Below are 17,053 nucleotides of genomic sequence, written 5' to 3'. Positions count from 1 at the left end.
AGGTGAAGAATGAGACACTGCCAAGCGAGGCGCCTTAACAAAAGAATGTGCACATCAAGAGGGATTTAGCTTGCTAAATTTCTCTTGATGTGCACATTCTTTTGTTAAAGCTCTCTTCTTCTTCCAACTCCAACCCAGCTTATATATAAGCTCCAAGCTTGGCAGTGTCTCATTCTTCACCTGAAGACGGCCGCTTGCATTGTGGCCGAAACGTCGTGAGAATTATTGTATTGTTTTATTTTTATTATTTTATTACTTCCCTTCTACGTGATGACTTTACCGAAAGAACCAAGAAGAAAAATATGAAGTTGACAAGGCCTCAACACGTCACTCACCGGCGCAACGCTGCGTAGATGTGTGGGGGGGGTTCTTGAGCTCTTTTCTGTGTCCTCATGTGGTGGTGGTGGTGGTGGAAATCCAACGTTTCGTGCCTCGACCACAGGCAGGCGAACGCGTGCGGCTGTGATCGCGTGGAGCCTTGGCAGAGCGCTTTTAGAAAACGTAGCGCGGATAGGAGAACACGTGAGCGCGAATCACAATCCGTAGAATTGATAAGCACCGCCCATTGACACCACTGCCCATGGAGTGACGTAGGTAGACACGTGTTACAGGCAGCAGCAACAATGTCCCACACTGCTGCCCACCAGGGATCACGTGTCTGTCTGACTGGCTGTCGTGCATAAATAAATATATAATACACACAGCTCTCTGATTGGTGGAGACCTACTGCCGGGTACGGAGAAGGGAGGGGCCTGAGGGAGGGGGGGGTCAGGGGAGGGGCCTAAGGGAGGGGGGGTCAGGGGAGGGGCCTGGCTGGCTGCCTGGCTACCTCAAGTCACGTGATCTTCTACACAGGTAGGAACAGCAGTTCCACACTGCCCACCAGGGATTATGTGTCTGTCTGTCGTGCACGAATGCGCTGTCCAACCAAGTTCCGACCTGCACACTGCGAAGGAACGTGTTTTTTTTCGTGTGTCTGTCCTGTCCGTCTGTCTCCGTGTGTACGCTAGACTTGCGAAGGGTTTGGCTCGCGAGCCGTGGAGTTGACGTTGACGACGAGTCGCTGGTTCCACGCCGCAAGCCCCGCGGTGAGCCGGCGCTGTTCCGCTTTCCCATCCGGAAACTTGAAAGTAGTTAAATGAACAGTTTGGTGCCGTTATTTCGCATCGTTTAAAAAACACGTTCCTTCGGAGTGGGCAGGTAGGAACTTGGTTGGACAGCGCATTCGTGCACGACAGACAAATAATCCCTGGTGGGCAAGTGTGGAACGTGCTGTTCCTCTACCTGTGTACAAGATCACATGACTCTATGTAGCCAGGCAGCCAGCCCCCTTCACTATCGGCCCCTCCCCCTTGCTTAGGCCCCTCCCCTTAACCCCCCCTCCCTTAGGTCCCTCCCCCCTTAGGCCCCTCCCCCCTTAGACCCCTCCCCTGACCACCCCCCCATATCCTTAGGCCCCTCTCCTGACTCCCCCCTTCCCTTAGGCCCCTCCCCTGACCCCCCCCTCAGGCCCCTCTCCTGACTCCCCCCTCCCTTAGGCCCCTCCCCTCTCCGTACCCGGCAGTAGGTCTCCACCAATCAAAGAGCTGTCTGTATTATATATTTATTTATGCACGACAGACAGACAGACAAATAATCCCTGGTGGGCAGTGTGGAACATTGTGTCCCTGCCTGTGTATTTCCTTGCGCCACTCAAGCTGCCCGGGGGTTGCCCCGAGCGGGGAGCTCACACGGCCGAATCGAACGAAGAACGCCACTTGACCGACTCGGAACGAGACGGTTCCGGGGCCAAACCAGAGCCGGTCTCGAACGCACCGCCCAGACACGGAGGGTGACACTCCCCCTCCACCACTCTAGCCATGACTGCCCCACGGTGGCTAGGAGATGTTGACTACCTCGCCTGGTGCGCAGGAGGTCGTGGGTTCGATCCAGACCATGGCTACGCCTGCTGCTGTATGTTTGGAGTTTGTGGTGTCTCTCTCATCATCAAGGTGGCTATGAGATGTTGACTACCTCGCCTGGTGCGCAGGAGGTCTGTGTCTCTCTCTCTCATCATCACGGTGGCTAGGAGATGTTGACTACCTCGCCTGGTGCGCAGGAGGTCGTGGGTTCGATCGAGACCCTGATGATGCCTGCTGCTGTATATTTGGAGTTTGCGTGTCTCTCTCTCTCTCATCATCACGGTGGCTAGGAGATGTTGACTACCTCGCCTGGTGCGCAGGAGGTCGTGGGTTCGATCGAGACCCTGACGATGCCTGCTGCTGTATATTTGGAGTCTGCGTGTCTATCATCACGGTGACTATGAGATGTTAACTACCTCGCCGGGTGTACAGGAGGTCGTGAGTTCCATCACGACCCTGATGATGCCTGCTGCTGTATACTTGGAGTTTGCGGTGTTTCTCTCATCATCACGGTGGCTAGGAGATGTTGACTACCTCGCCTGGTGCGCAGGAGGTCGTGGGTTCGATCCAGACCATGACAATGCCTGCTGCTGTATATTTGGAGTTTGCGTGTCTCTCTCTCATCATCACGGTGGCTAGGAGATGTTAACTACCTCGCCAGGTGTACAGGAGGTCGTGAGTTCCATCCCGACAGGCTAAAATAACCCCTGCCCCGATTAAACCCGGGTATAGTTTGGCCCAGTCCAGAGTATACCCGGGGGGGGGGGGGGATGAAGTCTCCAAGGCTAAACTAGACCCCCTGGGGGTTTAAACTCGACTGGGCCAGACCATACTGCTCCTGGCCAGACTATGCCCATGTGAAAGTTCACAGGCAATTATCCAGACAGAGAACAGGCGACAACGAACTTCAATCGATATCTAAAACGCGTACGCGTGGAAGTAAGAATCTAAATTTGATCAATTGAAGCATTTTTAGGGTTCAGGGGTTATTATTAAAGTTTTTTTCTGGTTGAAGCAGTCAAAGTCGATGTGTTTACAGTTTAAAATAAAATGTTGGAAAAATTTAGTAATTCACGTGTATATCGCTCTAACGCCATTACTATCACGGGGGTATGATTTGGTCTAGAGGGGCATCATTTGGCCTAGCCAATAATATTCCCGGCTATAATCTCGCCTAGGCCGTTTAGACCCCGGGTATACTACACCTGTGGGTATACTACGGCCTGTGGGTATACTACGGCATTTGGGTATACTCCGGCCTCTTACACCGGGTAAAGTCTCGTAAATGGAATGACCATTGTCAGCCGTGATTGATCTATGGCTGAATGAAAGCCTCCCCAGCTATCGTCATCTCTCAAGATCTCAACACAGGATTCTGTCACGTTGACAAAAGACAAATAGTTCACTGCAGTCACGAAAGCTTTCAATCAAAAGATGCACACATTTATTTAAAAGCAAACGGGCATGTGTGGATACTACCCTTTGACCTGTATCACAAGAACAACGGGTCTCACCTGAGTGATCTGTACAGGTTACTTCCAAAAACACAAACTTTGTCCTAGCATCACTTATTCAATGTTTGACCCTTATAAATAAAATGTTGCATGTACACAAAATCAGTGTTCATTCTAAATTATTGACAAGACATTTTACATTTTAACAATGTAATTACTGCAGTGAAATATACTGCACCAGGTTAAGCTATTTCAAATAATTATGCACCGTCTGCTTAACAGTGGATGTAAAACATACTATTGTGTCATTCAAAACGAGTAGGCCATTGCATGCTTGCGTCTCGAGTCAAAATGTAGCAAATTCTCAACATTACCGACAAATTACACAACTGACATGAAACATCATCGTCCCCCTACTGACAGGCTCTTGTTCACATACTCTTTGGTTCTTTCAGTAAAGTCATGTTGGTAGCAAAAATAATAGTAGATCAGGAAGTTTCGATCGTAACACAGGGATCTACCCAACTCACAGAAAACACAAAGACTGACCGCTCACTCTTACTCTGCAGGTTGAACCTAGGAACTGAGTGTTCAACTTCACATTATTGTCATTAAAGGCCAGTGACAATGGTGCATCTATTGGAGCGACATCGTCTCAGGCTTATACATCTGCCGGGTCTCCATTTTACTTTGTGTTGTCTCGGAGGAAGTCCACCCACACCTCCACCTCCACAACCTGCTGGGAGTTGCCTCACTCTGCCTCACAGTCAGAATTCTCCTCCTGCTTCACGTTGCCTCCATCAATGTGAAGGTCCCATTTTGCAGTTTAATCTTCATCTTCACATTTTACCATCACTTCTTCGCTCTTCACCATCACTTCTTCACATTCCAACTTCACCTCTTCACATTTCACCTCGTTACCTTTAAGTGTCAAAGCTGGGATTTTCCTCCGGTTCTTGTTTGATGAGGGATGGGCTCATTGCGGCACTTTGACTTTCACAAGCTGATTTCAGACTCCACTCCTTGGAGATCTTCTGATGCTTGTGCGTTTTCTGGTGTACTTGAAGATTTTATGAATGTGCAAACGCCTTCCCGCCAAGTGCACCTGAAGGGTTTCTCTCCAGTGTGTGTTCTCTCGTGTCTTTGAAGATGTTCTGACCGTGTAAACGCCTTCCCGCACAGAATGCACCTGAAGGGTTTCTCTCCTGTGTGTGTTCTCTGATGTTTTTTAAGAGATGACTGTGAAAATGTCTTCCCACACATAGTGCACTTGAAGGGTTTCTCTCCTGTGTGTGTTCTCTGGTGTCTTACAAGATTACGTGACTTTGCAAAGGCCTTCCCACACACAGTGCACTTGAAACGTTTCTCTCCTGTGTGTGTTCTCTGGTGCTGTGTCAAATTTCCAGTGCGCTCCGTGCTGTATGCACTCTGGTCGCATTGTTGCCTTGCCGTACCGAGCTGTGCTGACTGCCTTTGCTCCATCAGACCAATTCTGCAGAGGAAGCGTTGAAGGAAGCGTCAGCTGCAGACAGATAATAGGAATATCCACACCATTCTAGATTTGAAGCTTTCGTGACTGCAAGGATTCATATTCTTAGGTTTGTTCGGTAAAGTCACGTAGGTAAAAAAATTAAATTAAAGTAAAAATAAACAAATTAAAAAATTTACGTTTCGGAAGCAACACAAGCCTCCGTCTTCAGGTGGAACCGTCACAGCCACGACAGCTGTATCAAGTAAAAAAAGAAAATACAAAAAAAATACAGCTGTCGTGGCTGTGACGTTTCCACCTGAAGACGGAGGCTTGTGTTGCTTCCGAAACGTCGTCAATTTTTTAATTTGTTTTATTTTACTTTTATTAATTAAAATGTTTTACCTACGTGACTTTACCGAAAAAACCTAAGAATATATCCACTCCGGTATCTATGCACAGAAGAACGCATACGTACAGTCACACGTGACTTACACGTCTATACTTATTCATATATTCATTATGTAGTAAAAACGTTTCTCAAATTCATCACACGGGCTGTAATGGCACACAATGAGAGGGCAAGTGGTCATAAATATGCCTGGGAGCCCTCGTATCTTAAAAATGAATGTTAACCCAAAACTCCGAGCACACAATTTCGGCTGTCTGGCTACAAAAGGAATATGTATAAAAGCTAAATTCAGCTGACATTGCAAAGGGTGTTAAAACAATTCTATTTGTGTTATGCAGAAATGCATAAATTCATGTTCAATCGCAACTCAGGTGTGAATCCAGGCTCAGATGTCCTTGAAGGCTGGGATGAACAGATCCGACTTTCAGCTGCACGTGTGTGCTGTGTTAACTTCCTGTTTCCATTCTTACAAAGAGTTCCAGAGGAAAACAAAAATAAACTATTGTTGTGATATAACCTCTGTGTTCAATAGAGTTAATAGACTTTACTGCAAACACAAACTTGACACTGTCACACACTGGCATGGTTCACAGGTGGTGGTGTGTCCAGACCCATGCCTGGCCACCTTCATCTGCTCAGAATAAATGATTCCTCACTCCACCAAGTAATTAATTGAGGATCAATCAACATAGCCGAGGCTAAGTGGAGTTTGCGTGTTTCTCTCTCTCCGTGGTGAGATGTTAACAACCTCACCTGGTGTACAGGAAGTCGTGGGTTCGATCCCGGCCCTGGCGCCTGCTGCTGCTGTATATTTGGAGTTTGCGTGTCTCTCTCTCCGTGGTCGCGTGGATTTTCCTCCGGATTCCCCGGGTTTGCCCTCCACATTTAGAGTCAACATCAGTACGCGTTTAGCGTCTTTGACCGATACACATTTCCACACGTATTCTTGGTTCTTTCGGTAAAGTTACGTAGGTAGAAAATATCAATAATAGATAATAAAATTAAATAAAATAAAGACCACTTGTGTTGCGATCGAAACGTCGTGTTTTTTCTCTTTATTTACAATTTTATAATTTTTATTTCATCATCTGTTATTTTTATTAAATTTTCTGTCTAAGTGACTTTACCGAAAGAACCAAGAATATGAATTCCTGCAGTCACGAAAGTTTTAAGTCCACACATTCACACGCAAGTTCACAAAGCCTCACCTTGCGTTGTGGGCAGGTAGCTTCTGAGAACAAGAGTGGTAGAGCAGCTCAAGCCGGCTTGGCCTGGTACAAAAAATGAAAAATAGAAACTGCGTGAATATTTACAGTGAGGGAAAAAAGTATTTGATCCCCTGCTGATTTTGTACGTTTGCCCACTGACAAAGAAATGATCAGTCTATAATTTTAATGGTATGTTTATTTGAACAGTGAGAGACAGAATAACAACAACAAAAATCCTGAAAAACGCGTGTCAAAAATGTTATAAATTGATTTGCATTTTAATGAGGGAAATAAGTATTTGATCCCCTCTCAATCAGTAAGATTTCTGGCTCCCAGGTGTCTTTTATACAGGTAACGAGCTGAGATTAGGAGCACACTCTTAAAGGGAGTGCTCCTAATCTTAGCTTGTTACCTTTATAAAAGACACCTGTTCACAGAAGCAATCAATCAATCAGATTCCAAACTCTCCACCATGGCCAAGACCAAAGAGCTCTCCAATGATGGCAGGGACAAGATTGTAGACCTACACATGGCTGGAATGGGCTACAAGACCATCGCCAAGCAGCTTGGTGAGAAGGTGACAACAGTTGGTGCGATTATTCGCAAATAGAAGAAACACACAAGAACTGTCAATCTCCCTCGGCCTGGGGTTCCATGCAAGATCTCACCTCGTGGAGTTGCAATGATCATGAGAACGGTGAGGAATCAGCCCAGAACTACACAAGGCAGCTGGGACCATAGTCACCAAGAAAACAATTGGTAACACACTACGCCGTGAAGGACTGAAATCCTGCAGCGCCCGCAAGGTCCCGCTGCTCAAGAAAGCACATATACATGCCCGTCTGAAGTTTGCCAATTAACATCTGAATGATTTAAAGGACAACTGGGTGAAAGTGTTGTGGTCAGATGAGACCAAAATGGAGCTCTTTGGCATCAACTCAACTCGCCGTGTTTGGAGAAGGAGGAATGCTGCCTATGACCCCAAGAACACCATCCCCACCGTCAAATATGGAGGTGGAAACATTATGCTTTGGGGGTGTTTTTCTGCTAAGGGGACAGGACAACTTCACCGCATCAAAGGGACAATGGACGGGGCCATGTACCGTCAAATCTTGGGTGAGAACCTCCTTCCCTCAGCCAGGGCATTGAAAATGGGTCGTGGATGGGTATTCCAGCATGACAATGACCAAAAAAACACAGCCCAAGGCAACAAAGGAGTGGCTCAAGAAGAAGCACATTAAGGTCCTGGAGTGGCCTAGCCAGTCTCCAGACCTTAATCACATAGACAATCTGTGGAGGGATCTGAAGGTTCGAGTTGCCAAACGTCAGCCTCGAAGCCTTAACGACTTGAAGATCTGCAAAGAGGAGTGGGACAAAATCCCTCCCGAGATGTGTGCAAACCTGGTGGCCAACTACAAGAAACGTCTGACCTCTGTGATTGCCAACAAGGGTTTTGCCACCAAGTACTAAGTCATGTTTTGCAGAGGGGGTCAAATACTTATTTCCCTCATTAAAATGCAAATCAATTCATAACATTTTTGACGCGTATTTCTGGATTTTGTTGTTATTCTGTCTCTCACTGTTCAAATAAACCTACCATTAAAACTACAGACTGATCATTTCTTTGTCAGCGGGCAAACGTACACAATCAGCAGGGGATCAAATACTTTTTCTTGGTTCTTTCGGTAAAGTCACATAGAAGGGCAGTAATAAAATAATAAATAATAAAACATAATAAAATGGTATAATAATATAATTATTTTATTGTTTTTCGGTAAAGTCACGTAGAAGTAATAAAACAACAAAAAATAAAACAATAAAATAATATAATAGTAATATAATAATTTTTATGTTTTATTTTTATTATTTTATTATTTCCCTTCTACGTGACTTTACCGAAAGAACCAAGAAGTTGAATCCCTGCAGTCACGAAAGAAGCTTTAAATCTAAATTTAGATCAAATACTTGTCCCCTCACTGTAACAATAAAACAGAGTTACAAAGTGGCGAGCCGCGTGAAGACAAATTAAACTAACTCAGGCGAGGGCAGGAGGCAAAGCCCCGCGTGGCCAGGCCGCGCCTTGTAATGTTCCAACCTGGACATCGATTCCAATGCTACTCAATAGACATCCCTACGAGAGGCTCTACCTTGGTAAACAACAACAACAACCACAACAACCACAAACCACCACGAGAATTAATCACCTCAGATTTCAGAAAAAGCGCGGAGCGGGCAGCTTCCTGTTACCTCGTGACGTCACACGGCAGCAGAAAGTGACATAACGTCACTTCCGAGATACAAGACAGTCCCCTCAACACTGCCCATAGACTCAGCACTGCACCATAGACTCAACACTGCCCATAGAATCAGCACTGCACCATAGACTCAACACTGCCCATAGACTCAACACTGCACCATAGACTCAACACTGCTACCCATAGACTCAACACTGCACCATAGACTCAGCACTGCACTATAGACTCAACACTGCCCATAGACTCAACACTGCACCATAGACTCAACACTGCACCATAGACTCAACACTGCACCATAGACTCAACACTGCCCATAGACTCAACACTGCACCATAGACTCAACACTGCCCATAGACTCAGCACTGCACCATAGACTCAACACTGCCCATAGACTCAACACTGCCGCATAGACTCAACACTGCACCATAGATTCAACACTGCTACCCATAGACTCAACACTGCACCATAGACTCAGCACTGCACCATAGACTCAACACTGCACCATAGACTCAACACTGCCGCATAGACTCAGCACTGCCCATAGACTCAGCACTGCCCATAGACTCAACACTGCACCATAGACTCAACACTACCCCATAGACTCAACACTGCACCATAGACTCAACACTGTACAATAGACTCAACACTATACAATCCTAAAATATAATCTTCATCTACCAACTGTGCTTTAAAAGAAAAAAAACTGACAATGTATTATTTCCTACACAGATATAAACTAATGCACCGCGTTGTTCACGCTTCACATCTCACTGTGCAGTCCAGTGTCTCGTGACTCACCCACGCGGCCTGTACCACCGCGGTGGATGTTGAGGGGGGGGGAGAGGCGGGGCCCTCCCGGCCAATGGGCCGCGGCGCTCACCAGCTCCACTGCGAGATGGGCTCGCCCAAGTTCCCCCCCCCCCACCCCCTCCACTTAGTGGCGGGGTCCGACCACCCGCCCTGCCCCCACCCCAATGGAGGCTTCTTTCTCCACCATCACCACAGCTGCTGCTGCCGGCGGCGGCGGCTTCGTGGCGTTGCTGGCGTCTCTGTGACCCCCCCTCGTCCTGCCCCTTGACCGTGAGTAGCCCCCCCCCACCATCACTCGTCACCCCGAGTCCACCAGCCACTTGGGGGTGGACTTCACTGGGAGCGGCTCTACAGCTCCTGCTCTGACGCCGACTTCTCCCGTCACTTACGGCAGCTCAGCGAAGCGTCTCATCGTCGTCATCATTGTAATCTGTGTGTGTCACGCTGTGTGTGTGTGTGTCACGCTGTGTGTGTGTGTGTCACCCTGTGTGTGTCACCCTGTGTGTGTCACCCTGTGTGTGTCACCCTGTGTGTGTGTCACGCTGTGTGTGTGTGTCACGCTGTGTGTGTGTCACCCTGTATGTGTCACGCTGTGTGTGTGTGTCACCCTGTGTGTGTGTGTCACCCTGTATGTGTCACGCTGTGTGTGTGTGTCACCCTGTGTGTGTGTGTCACGCTGTGTGTGTGTGTCACGCTGTGTGTGTGTGTCACCCTGTGTGTGTGTGTCACGCTGTGTGTGTGTGTCACGCTGTGTGTGTGTGTCACCCTGTATGTGTGTCACGCTGTGTGTGTGTCACCCTGTATGTGTCACGCTGTGTGTGTGTGTCACGCTGTGTGTGTCACGCTGTGTGTGTGTGTCACGCTGTGTGTGTGTCACCCTGTGTGTGTGTGTGTGTCACCCTGTATGTGTCACGCTGTGTGTGTGTGTCACCCTGTGTGTGTGTCACCCTGTATGTGTCACGCTGTGTGTGTGTCACCCTGTGTGTGTGTGTGTGTCACCCTGTGTGTGTGTGTGTCACCCTGTATGTGTCACGCTGTGTGTGTGTGTCACCCTGTGTGTGTGTGTGTGTGTCACCCTGTGTGTGTGTGTGTCACCCTGTGTGCGTGTGTGTGTGTGTCACCCTGTGTGTGTGTGTGTCACCCTGTGTGTGTGTGTGTGTCACCCTGTGTGTGTGTCACCCTGTGTGCGTGTCACCCTGTGTGCGTGTGTGTCACCCTGTGTGCGTGTGTGTCACCCTGTGTGTGTGTATGTCACCCTGTGTGTGTGTATGTCACCCTGTGTGTGTGTGTCACCCTGTGTGTGTGTGTCACCCTGTGTGTGTGTGTCACCCTGTGTGTGTGTGTCACCCTGTGTGTGTGTGTGTCACCCTGTGTGTGTCACCCTGTGTGCGTCACCCTGTGTGCGTGTGTGTCACCCTGTGTGTGTGTCACCCTGTGTGTGTGTCACCCTGTGTGCGTGTGTGTGTCACCCTGTGTGCGTGTGTGTGTCACCCTGTGTGCGTGTGTGTGTCACCCTGTGTGCGTGTGTGTCACCCTGTGTGCGTGTGTGTCACCCTGTGTGCGTGTGTCACCCTGTGTGTGTGTGTGTGTCACCCTGTGTGCGTGTCACCCTGTGTGCGTGTCACCCTGTGTGTGCGTGTCACCCTGTGTGTGCGTGTCACCCTGTGTGTGTGTGTCACCCTGTGTGCGTGTCACCCTGTGTGTGTGTGTCACCCTGTGTGTGTGTGTGTCACCCTGTGTGTGTGTGTCACCCTGTGGGTGTCACCCTGTGTGTGTGTGTGTCACCCTGTGTGTGTGTGTCACCCTGTGTGCGTGTCACCCTGTGTGCGTGTGTCACCCTGTGTGTGTGTGTCACCCTGTGTGTGTCACCCTGTGTGTGTGTGTCACCCTGTGTGTGTGTCACCCTGTGTGTGTGTCACCCTGTGTGTGTGTCACCCTGTGTGTGTGTGTCACCCTGTGTGTGTGTGTCACCCTGTGTGTGTGTCACCCTGTGTGTGTGTGTGTCACGCTGTGTGTGTGTGTGTGTCACGCTGTGTGTGTGTGTGTCACGCTGTGTGTGTGTGTCACCCTGCGTGTATGTGTCACCCTATGTGGGTGTGTGTCACGCTGTGTGTGTGTCACGCTGTGTGTGTGTCACCCTGTGTGTGTGTCACCCTGCGTGTGTGTGTCACCCTGCGTGTGTGTGTCACCCTGTGTGCGTGTGTCACCCTGTGTGCGTGTGTGTGTCACCCTGTGTGCGTGTGTGTCACCCTGTGTGTGTGTCTCACCCTGTGTGTGTGTGTGTCACCTGTGTGTGTGTGTGTCACCCTGTGTGTGTGTGTGTCACCCTGTGTGTGTATGTCACCCTGTGTGTGTGTCTCACCCTGTGTGTGTGTGTGTCACGCTGTGTGTGTGTGTGACCCTGTGTGTGTGTCACGCTGTGTGTGTGTATGTCACCCTGTGTGTGTCACCCTGTGTGTGTATGTCACCCTGTGTGTGTGTCACCCTGTGTGTGTGTCACCCTGTGTGTGTCACCCTGTGTGCGTGTGTGTCACCCTGCGTGTGTCACCCTGTGTGTGTGTCACCCTGTGTGTGTGTCACCCTGTGTGTGTGTCACCCTGTGTGTGTCATGCTGTGTGTGTGTGTCACCCTGTGTGTGTGTCACGCTGTGTGTGTCACGCTGTGTGTGTGTGTCACCCTGTGTGCATGTGTGTGTCACCCTGTGTGTGTGTGTCACCATGTGCGTGTGTGTCACCCTGTGTGTGTCACGCTGTGTGTGTGTGTCACCCTGTGTGTGTGTGTCACCCTGTATGTGTCACCCTGTGTGTGTGTCACGCTGTATGGGGAGCGGTAGTGTAGCGGTTAGCGTGCTGCGCTATGAACCTGGCGACCCGGGTTCGATTCCTGCTCACGGCCAACATCAGACGATTGTCTGAACCGGTCCCGGGCCTTCCCTAGGTCGACTCAGCCTCAAATGAGTACCTGGTGCGGTGTGTAAACATTGCCACTAGGGAGACAAAGGCGGTCGGGCGTGGTGCTGGCCACCCACCCCCTCGTGTACCGTTCCGGCCTTCATAGGTGCTTGCTAACAGCACTTGCCCCTACAGTCTGTTAAGGCTATATGGGGGATCTTTGTGTGTCACCCTGTGTGTGTATGTCACCCTGTGTGTGCGCTCCCTCTTGCGTCCCAAGTATTCACTACACAATAAAAATTCTCACGACGTGTCGACTGCAACACGAAACGTCGTGAGAATTGTTATTGTTTTATATTTTTATTATTTTATTGTTTCCCTTCTACGCGACTTTACCGAAAGAACCAAGAAGATGAATCCCTGCAGTCACGAAAGCTTTAAATCGAAATTTAACGTCCCGGAGATGAATGAAATTGAGCTGTGGATGAGTAACAGCGCCACTTACGACTCTGTGTGGTGTTTGCTCGCTTTGTTAACGACGCTGCTTTCTTTATTGTTTGCTGTTGTTACAGGCGAGCCCGGCGGCCCCCTGCAGAAGAAGTAAACAAGACGCAACAACAACAGGGAGGAGGGTGGTGGTGGAATGTAAACAAGAACAACAACCCCTACCCGCCACCACGCGGCGTGTTGTCGCGTGACGAAAGTAGCAGCAGCGTCATCATCATCACCACGTGTAGCAGCAGCGTCGTCATCATCCACGCAATGTCTGCCGGCAGGGATGACTCCTCCTCCTCCTCGACCTTCTACAACGGCGAGGAGTTGCACAGCGACTGGCACCAGTCCACGCTGCCCAGCGAGGACATTTGGAAGAAGTTTGAGCTCCTGCCCCCCGCGCTGGACGGAGCGAACTCAACGCCAACGCCGCCGCCCTCGGGCGATCCGAGCCGCGAAGGCGGCGAAGTGGCGAGCCGCGGCCACGTCTGGGACCCCGCCGGCGGCAGCGGCGTGGGAGCCGTGGGAGTAATGCTGCTGCGGGACTGCATGTGGAGCAGCGCCGCCTCCTCGGCCAGAGCCACGCCGGGGCGGCTGGCGCCCGCCGACAAGTCGGCGCCGCCGCCGCCCGCGGTCTCCCGCGCCGTGCCGAGCCCCGCGGCCGCCGCGGTGCCCGCCGAGATGCTGCCCTTTGAGCCGGGAGGGCGGCACCTGCCGGCCGAGGGGCGGGAGGATGGGGAGACTGTCGTGGGCGGGGCGATGTCTCCCGGCAACGAGACGCGCAGTGATTCGGGTGAGACTTGCACGCTGTTTTGCGTGTTTCTTTATTCGGTCGTGTTTAGCGCGGTCGTGCCTTTTGTTTTTTTCGGTCAAGTCACGCAGGTCAAACATGAAATTAATCACGACGTTTCGGAGGCAACTCGAGCTTCCATCTTCAGGTGGAACAGTTACAGCAAAATCACCGTATCAAGTGAAGCGAGCTCTGAGAGACACGAGATTACATAGAGGTTAAGAGGGGGGGGTGGAGCCTAACCCCGAACCCTGACCCCTAACCCCTAACCCCTGACCCTAACTCTAACCCCTACCCTAACCCCTGACCCCTAACCCCTGACCCCTAACCCCTGACCCTAACCCTAACCCCTAACCCTGCAGTGAACTGTGAGGCTGCTAAAGTTGGTCAATGACATCCTTCCAAAAAGTATGGATCCTTGCAGTCACGAAAACTTCTCGAATTAGCTTGTTCATCTTCGTTTACAACAAACTTACAGTTGTCAAGCTCACTACACGAATGTTGCGTGTGTACATTTCAACAGGTCCTGTACCTGTGTAATGGGTTCCGGAGACACTTGTAGAAGTAACTTCTTTATTACAATACAACACCTCAACAGTGCTGATACTCTGTTATAGCCTAGGTACACAGCCTAGATACACTACTCTGGCTACGCTCTGGGGTCCTCTGGCTACAATTACCCTAGGGGAGCTACCTGACCCAACCCAGCCACGGTGGGGGGGTCTGGACTCGGAACTTGCCCTTACAAGGACGTAGAGCCGGGAGTCCCAGAGTCCCACCACTGGCCCTCACAGCATCCCGGCCCTTACAAGGACAAGCGGGACGAGGGGGTACAGGGTCCTAAGCTGGCTGGCTGGCGGGTCTTGACCTGCGACTGGCCCCGATCGTCCAGGGAGCTGCCCTTTTATGCCTCGTGCCCAACGAGGGGTGGGGCTGTGTGTGCCCCCAGATATCCCACAGAGCACACACAGCCCCCCTGTTGGTGGTGCCAAGGGGCTTAACTGTCTGGGCTGCCTGGGATCCTAGCGCCTGGCACCGAGGGCTTCTCTGTCTAGGGTCCCAGAGCCCCCAGCAGCTCCTCCCCTCTTCTGGCACTACACCTGCGCAGTTTAGGTTTATAATGTTGCATTTTTCTACATTGCGTTGCTGACGTATACGTGTTTCCCTTCTGCAGACAATGACGACGACGCGGAAGATGGAGAGATTGACGCGGTGACCGTGGAGAAGTGGAGCCACGCCAAAGCGAGTGTGGCGCTACGCGCCGTGCACAACACAAACACGGCCCCCCTGTACAACGACAACAACCGGCGGCAGCGGCGGCAGCAGCGGCGGCGACTCGCCCCGCCGGCGTCCACGCCGCCCGTGCACCAGCAGCAGCACAACTACGCCGCCCCCTCGCCGCCTGCGCGCGGGGCGAAGACGCCGCCCCCGCCGGCGCCGCGGGGATCCGCGCGGAGCCGGGGCGCCGCCGGCGGGGCCGGCTCGTCCCGCGCCGTCTCGACGGGGAGCGGCGGTGGCCCTCGGAGCTCCGGCGGCTCGGAGGGGCTTGGCGAGCGGCACAACGACCAGGAGCGTCGGCGGCGCGACTCCATCAAGAAGGGTTTCCAGTGGCTGCGCGGCGGCATACCGGAGCTGGCGCACGACGAGAAGGCGGCCAAGGCGCAGATCCTGAAGCGCGCGATAGAATATTCGCGCACCCTGAAGCGCGAGGAGGAGAGACTCAAGGCGGAGAAGCGGCGCGAGCAGATTCGACGTCGGGAGCTGCTGGCGAGGCTGGAAACCCTGAAGAACTCGTTGGCCGAGCGGTCTCCATTTGCATCTCGTTTAAAGACTTTAAACCGAAAGTTACTTTTGTTTTGATATTGGACGAAAGCCTCTGGCGACCGGCACAGTTGAGCCTCTTTGCCATTGAGTGGTATTATGCACCGTGACCTCGTTTGCAACGTAATGCCTCTGAATATTTGACTGCCAAGGTTTGAGTTGATGGGAATGGTAAGTTGTACCTCAATAGACATTTCTGCACAAATGATGCTTCAATGTGGCAAATACTGCCATTAATGCTGTTCCATGGCGATTTTAACTTTTGATTTTTTTAATTTTTTCATATAAAACATGGAAAATGTAGGCACCAAAAGTTGTTACGTAATTACCCAGGGTTTTTGTAAGATTTAGCGCGAGTAACTTTTTGAACAAAGTTGTTCCTGTCAATAGTGCAAAAGTTACATTTAGTAACCTTTTTTGAATGTCCCTTAAACAAGGGGTGTTGTTGCTTACTTTGCATCGCTGATAAACTCGGTCTTTTTGCCGTTGAGCTCAAAGCGGCCTTAGCAGCTGCGAAGCGTTCGTTGCAGCACTTTGTGTACCTCGCTGTATCTTTATCTCTTATTGGAACGTAAATAAAGCCCACAAGACACCAAGTGCCTCGTGCGTGATTGTGTTGCACCCTGTTGCACCCTTCACTTGCTAACGCGCGGATGTAGAAGGGACCTTGGCCAAGTTGCACGTGTCGGCATCTCAGGCGCCGGCAGCATCGAGCTGCTGCACCAGCTTCTAGCGCAGTCTCGCCTCGCGCTTCACGCGCCCCACTCTGGTGGGATGTTGGCCCATTCTTGGTTTTGGTGGATGTTGAGAACTTTAAACCGTGACCTCCGTACCGTCTAAACCAGGGGTCCTCAAACTACGGCCCGCGGGCCACATTCGGCCCGCCGAGGACATTTATCCGGCCCATGGTCACTAATTGGGCTGCGCTTGTGAGCACTAATTTGGCTGCGCTGGTGAGCACTCATTGGGCTGCGGTGGTGGGCACTGATTGGGCTGCGGTGGCGAGCACTGATTGAGCTGCGGCGGTGGGCACTGATTTGGCTGCGCTGGTGATCACTGATTGAGCTGAGGCGGTGGGCACTGATTGAGCTGCGGCGGTGGGCACTCATTGGGCTGCGCTGGTGAATGGTTCAATGGGCCAATTGACTGGATTTGCCCGCCAGGCCTAAGGCTGCCAGCCCTCCCCTGGCTGCGCTTGACTGGCTCTCCCTCCCTCAGCTCCCTCACTTGCCCCTCGGCTCCACTCTCAGTGATATTCCTGTGTGCTGAGTAAATGATAGAGGGGTAATAACAGATTGATCTCTGGAGGGGCTGCCTGCTGTTTTCCCGTGCTAGTCAGTGACAGACAGCCGAGGAGTAGGAAACCCAATTTAAATGACAGTAAGTGCATTTATATTCTGATTGCTATTCAATTATATGAGGTTATATGTTGTATGTTGTGTAAGCCCCGGTTCATACTGTTGCGATCTCTGAGCAGTGCGAGTTCAGCCATATGCTTGTATGGCTGAACTTGCATTAGATTCGGAAGAAAAAAAGGCACATGTGCCTTTT

General features: G+C 50.9%; 1 protein-coding gene across 1 annotated transcript; it reads left to right on the top strand.

The window, feature by feature from the left end:
- Positions 1-9,648: 9,648 nt before the first annotated feature.
- Positions 9,649-15,659, top strand: LOC133362573 (N-myc proto-oncogene protein-like). Its single transcript, XM_061581511.1, has 3 exons — positions 9,649-9,778; positions 12,972-13,684; positions 14,856-15,659. The coding sequence occupies exons 2-3, from the start codon at positions 13,162-13,164 to the stop codon at positions 15,539-15,541; spliced, it is 1,209 nt and encodes a 402-aa protein (XP_061437495.1). The 5' UTR covers positions 9,649-9,778; positions 12,972-13,161; the 3' UTR covers positions 15,542-15,659.
- Positions 15,660-17,053: the final 1,394 nt, after the last annotated feature.

Source organism: Lethenteron reissneri, unplaced genomic scaffold (assembly GCF_015708825.2).
Source record: "Lethenteron reissneri isolate LAM-NWPU_2019-01 unplaced genomic scaffold, ASM1570882v1 scaffold_1532, whole genome shotgun sequence".
Taxonomy (NCBI): Eukaryota; Metazoa; Chordata; class Hyperoartia; order Petromyzontiformes; family Petromyzontidae; genus Lethenteron; species Lethenteron reissneri.
This window is presented reverse-complemented; position numbering and strand designations above follow the sequence as displayed.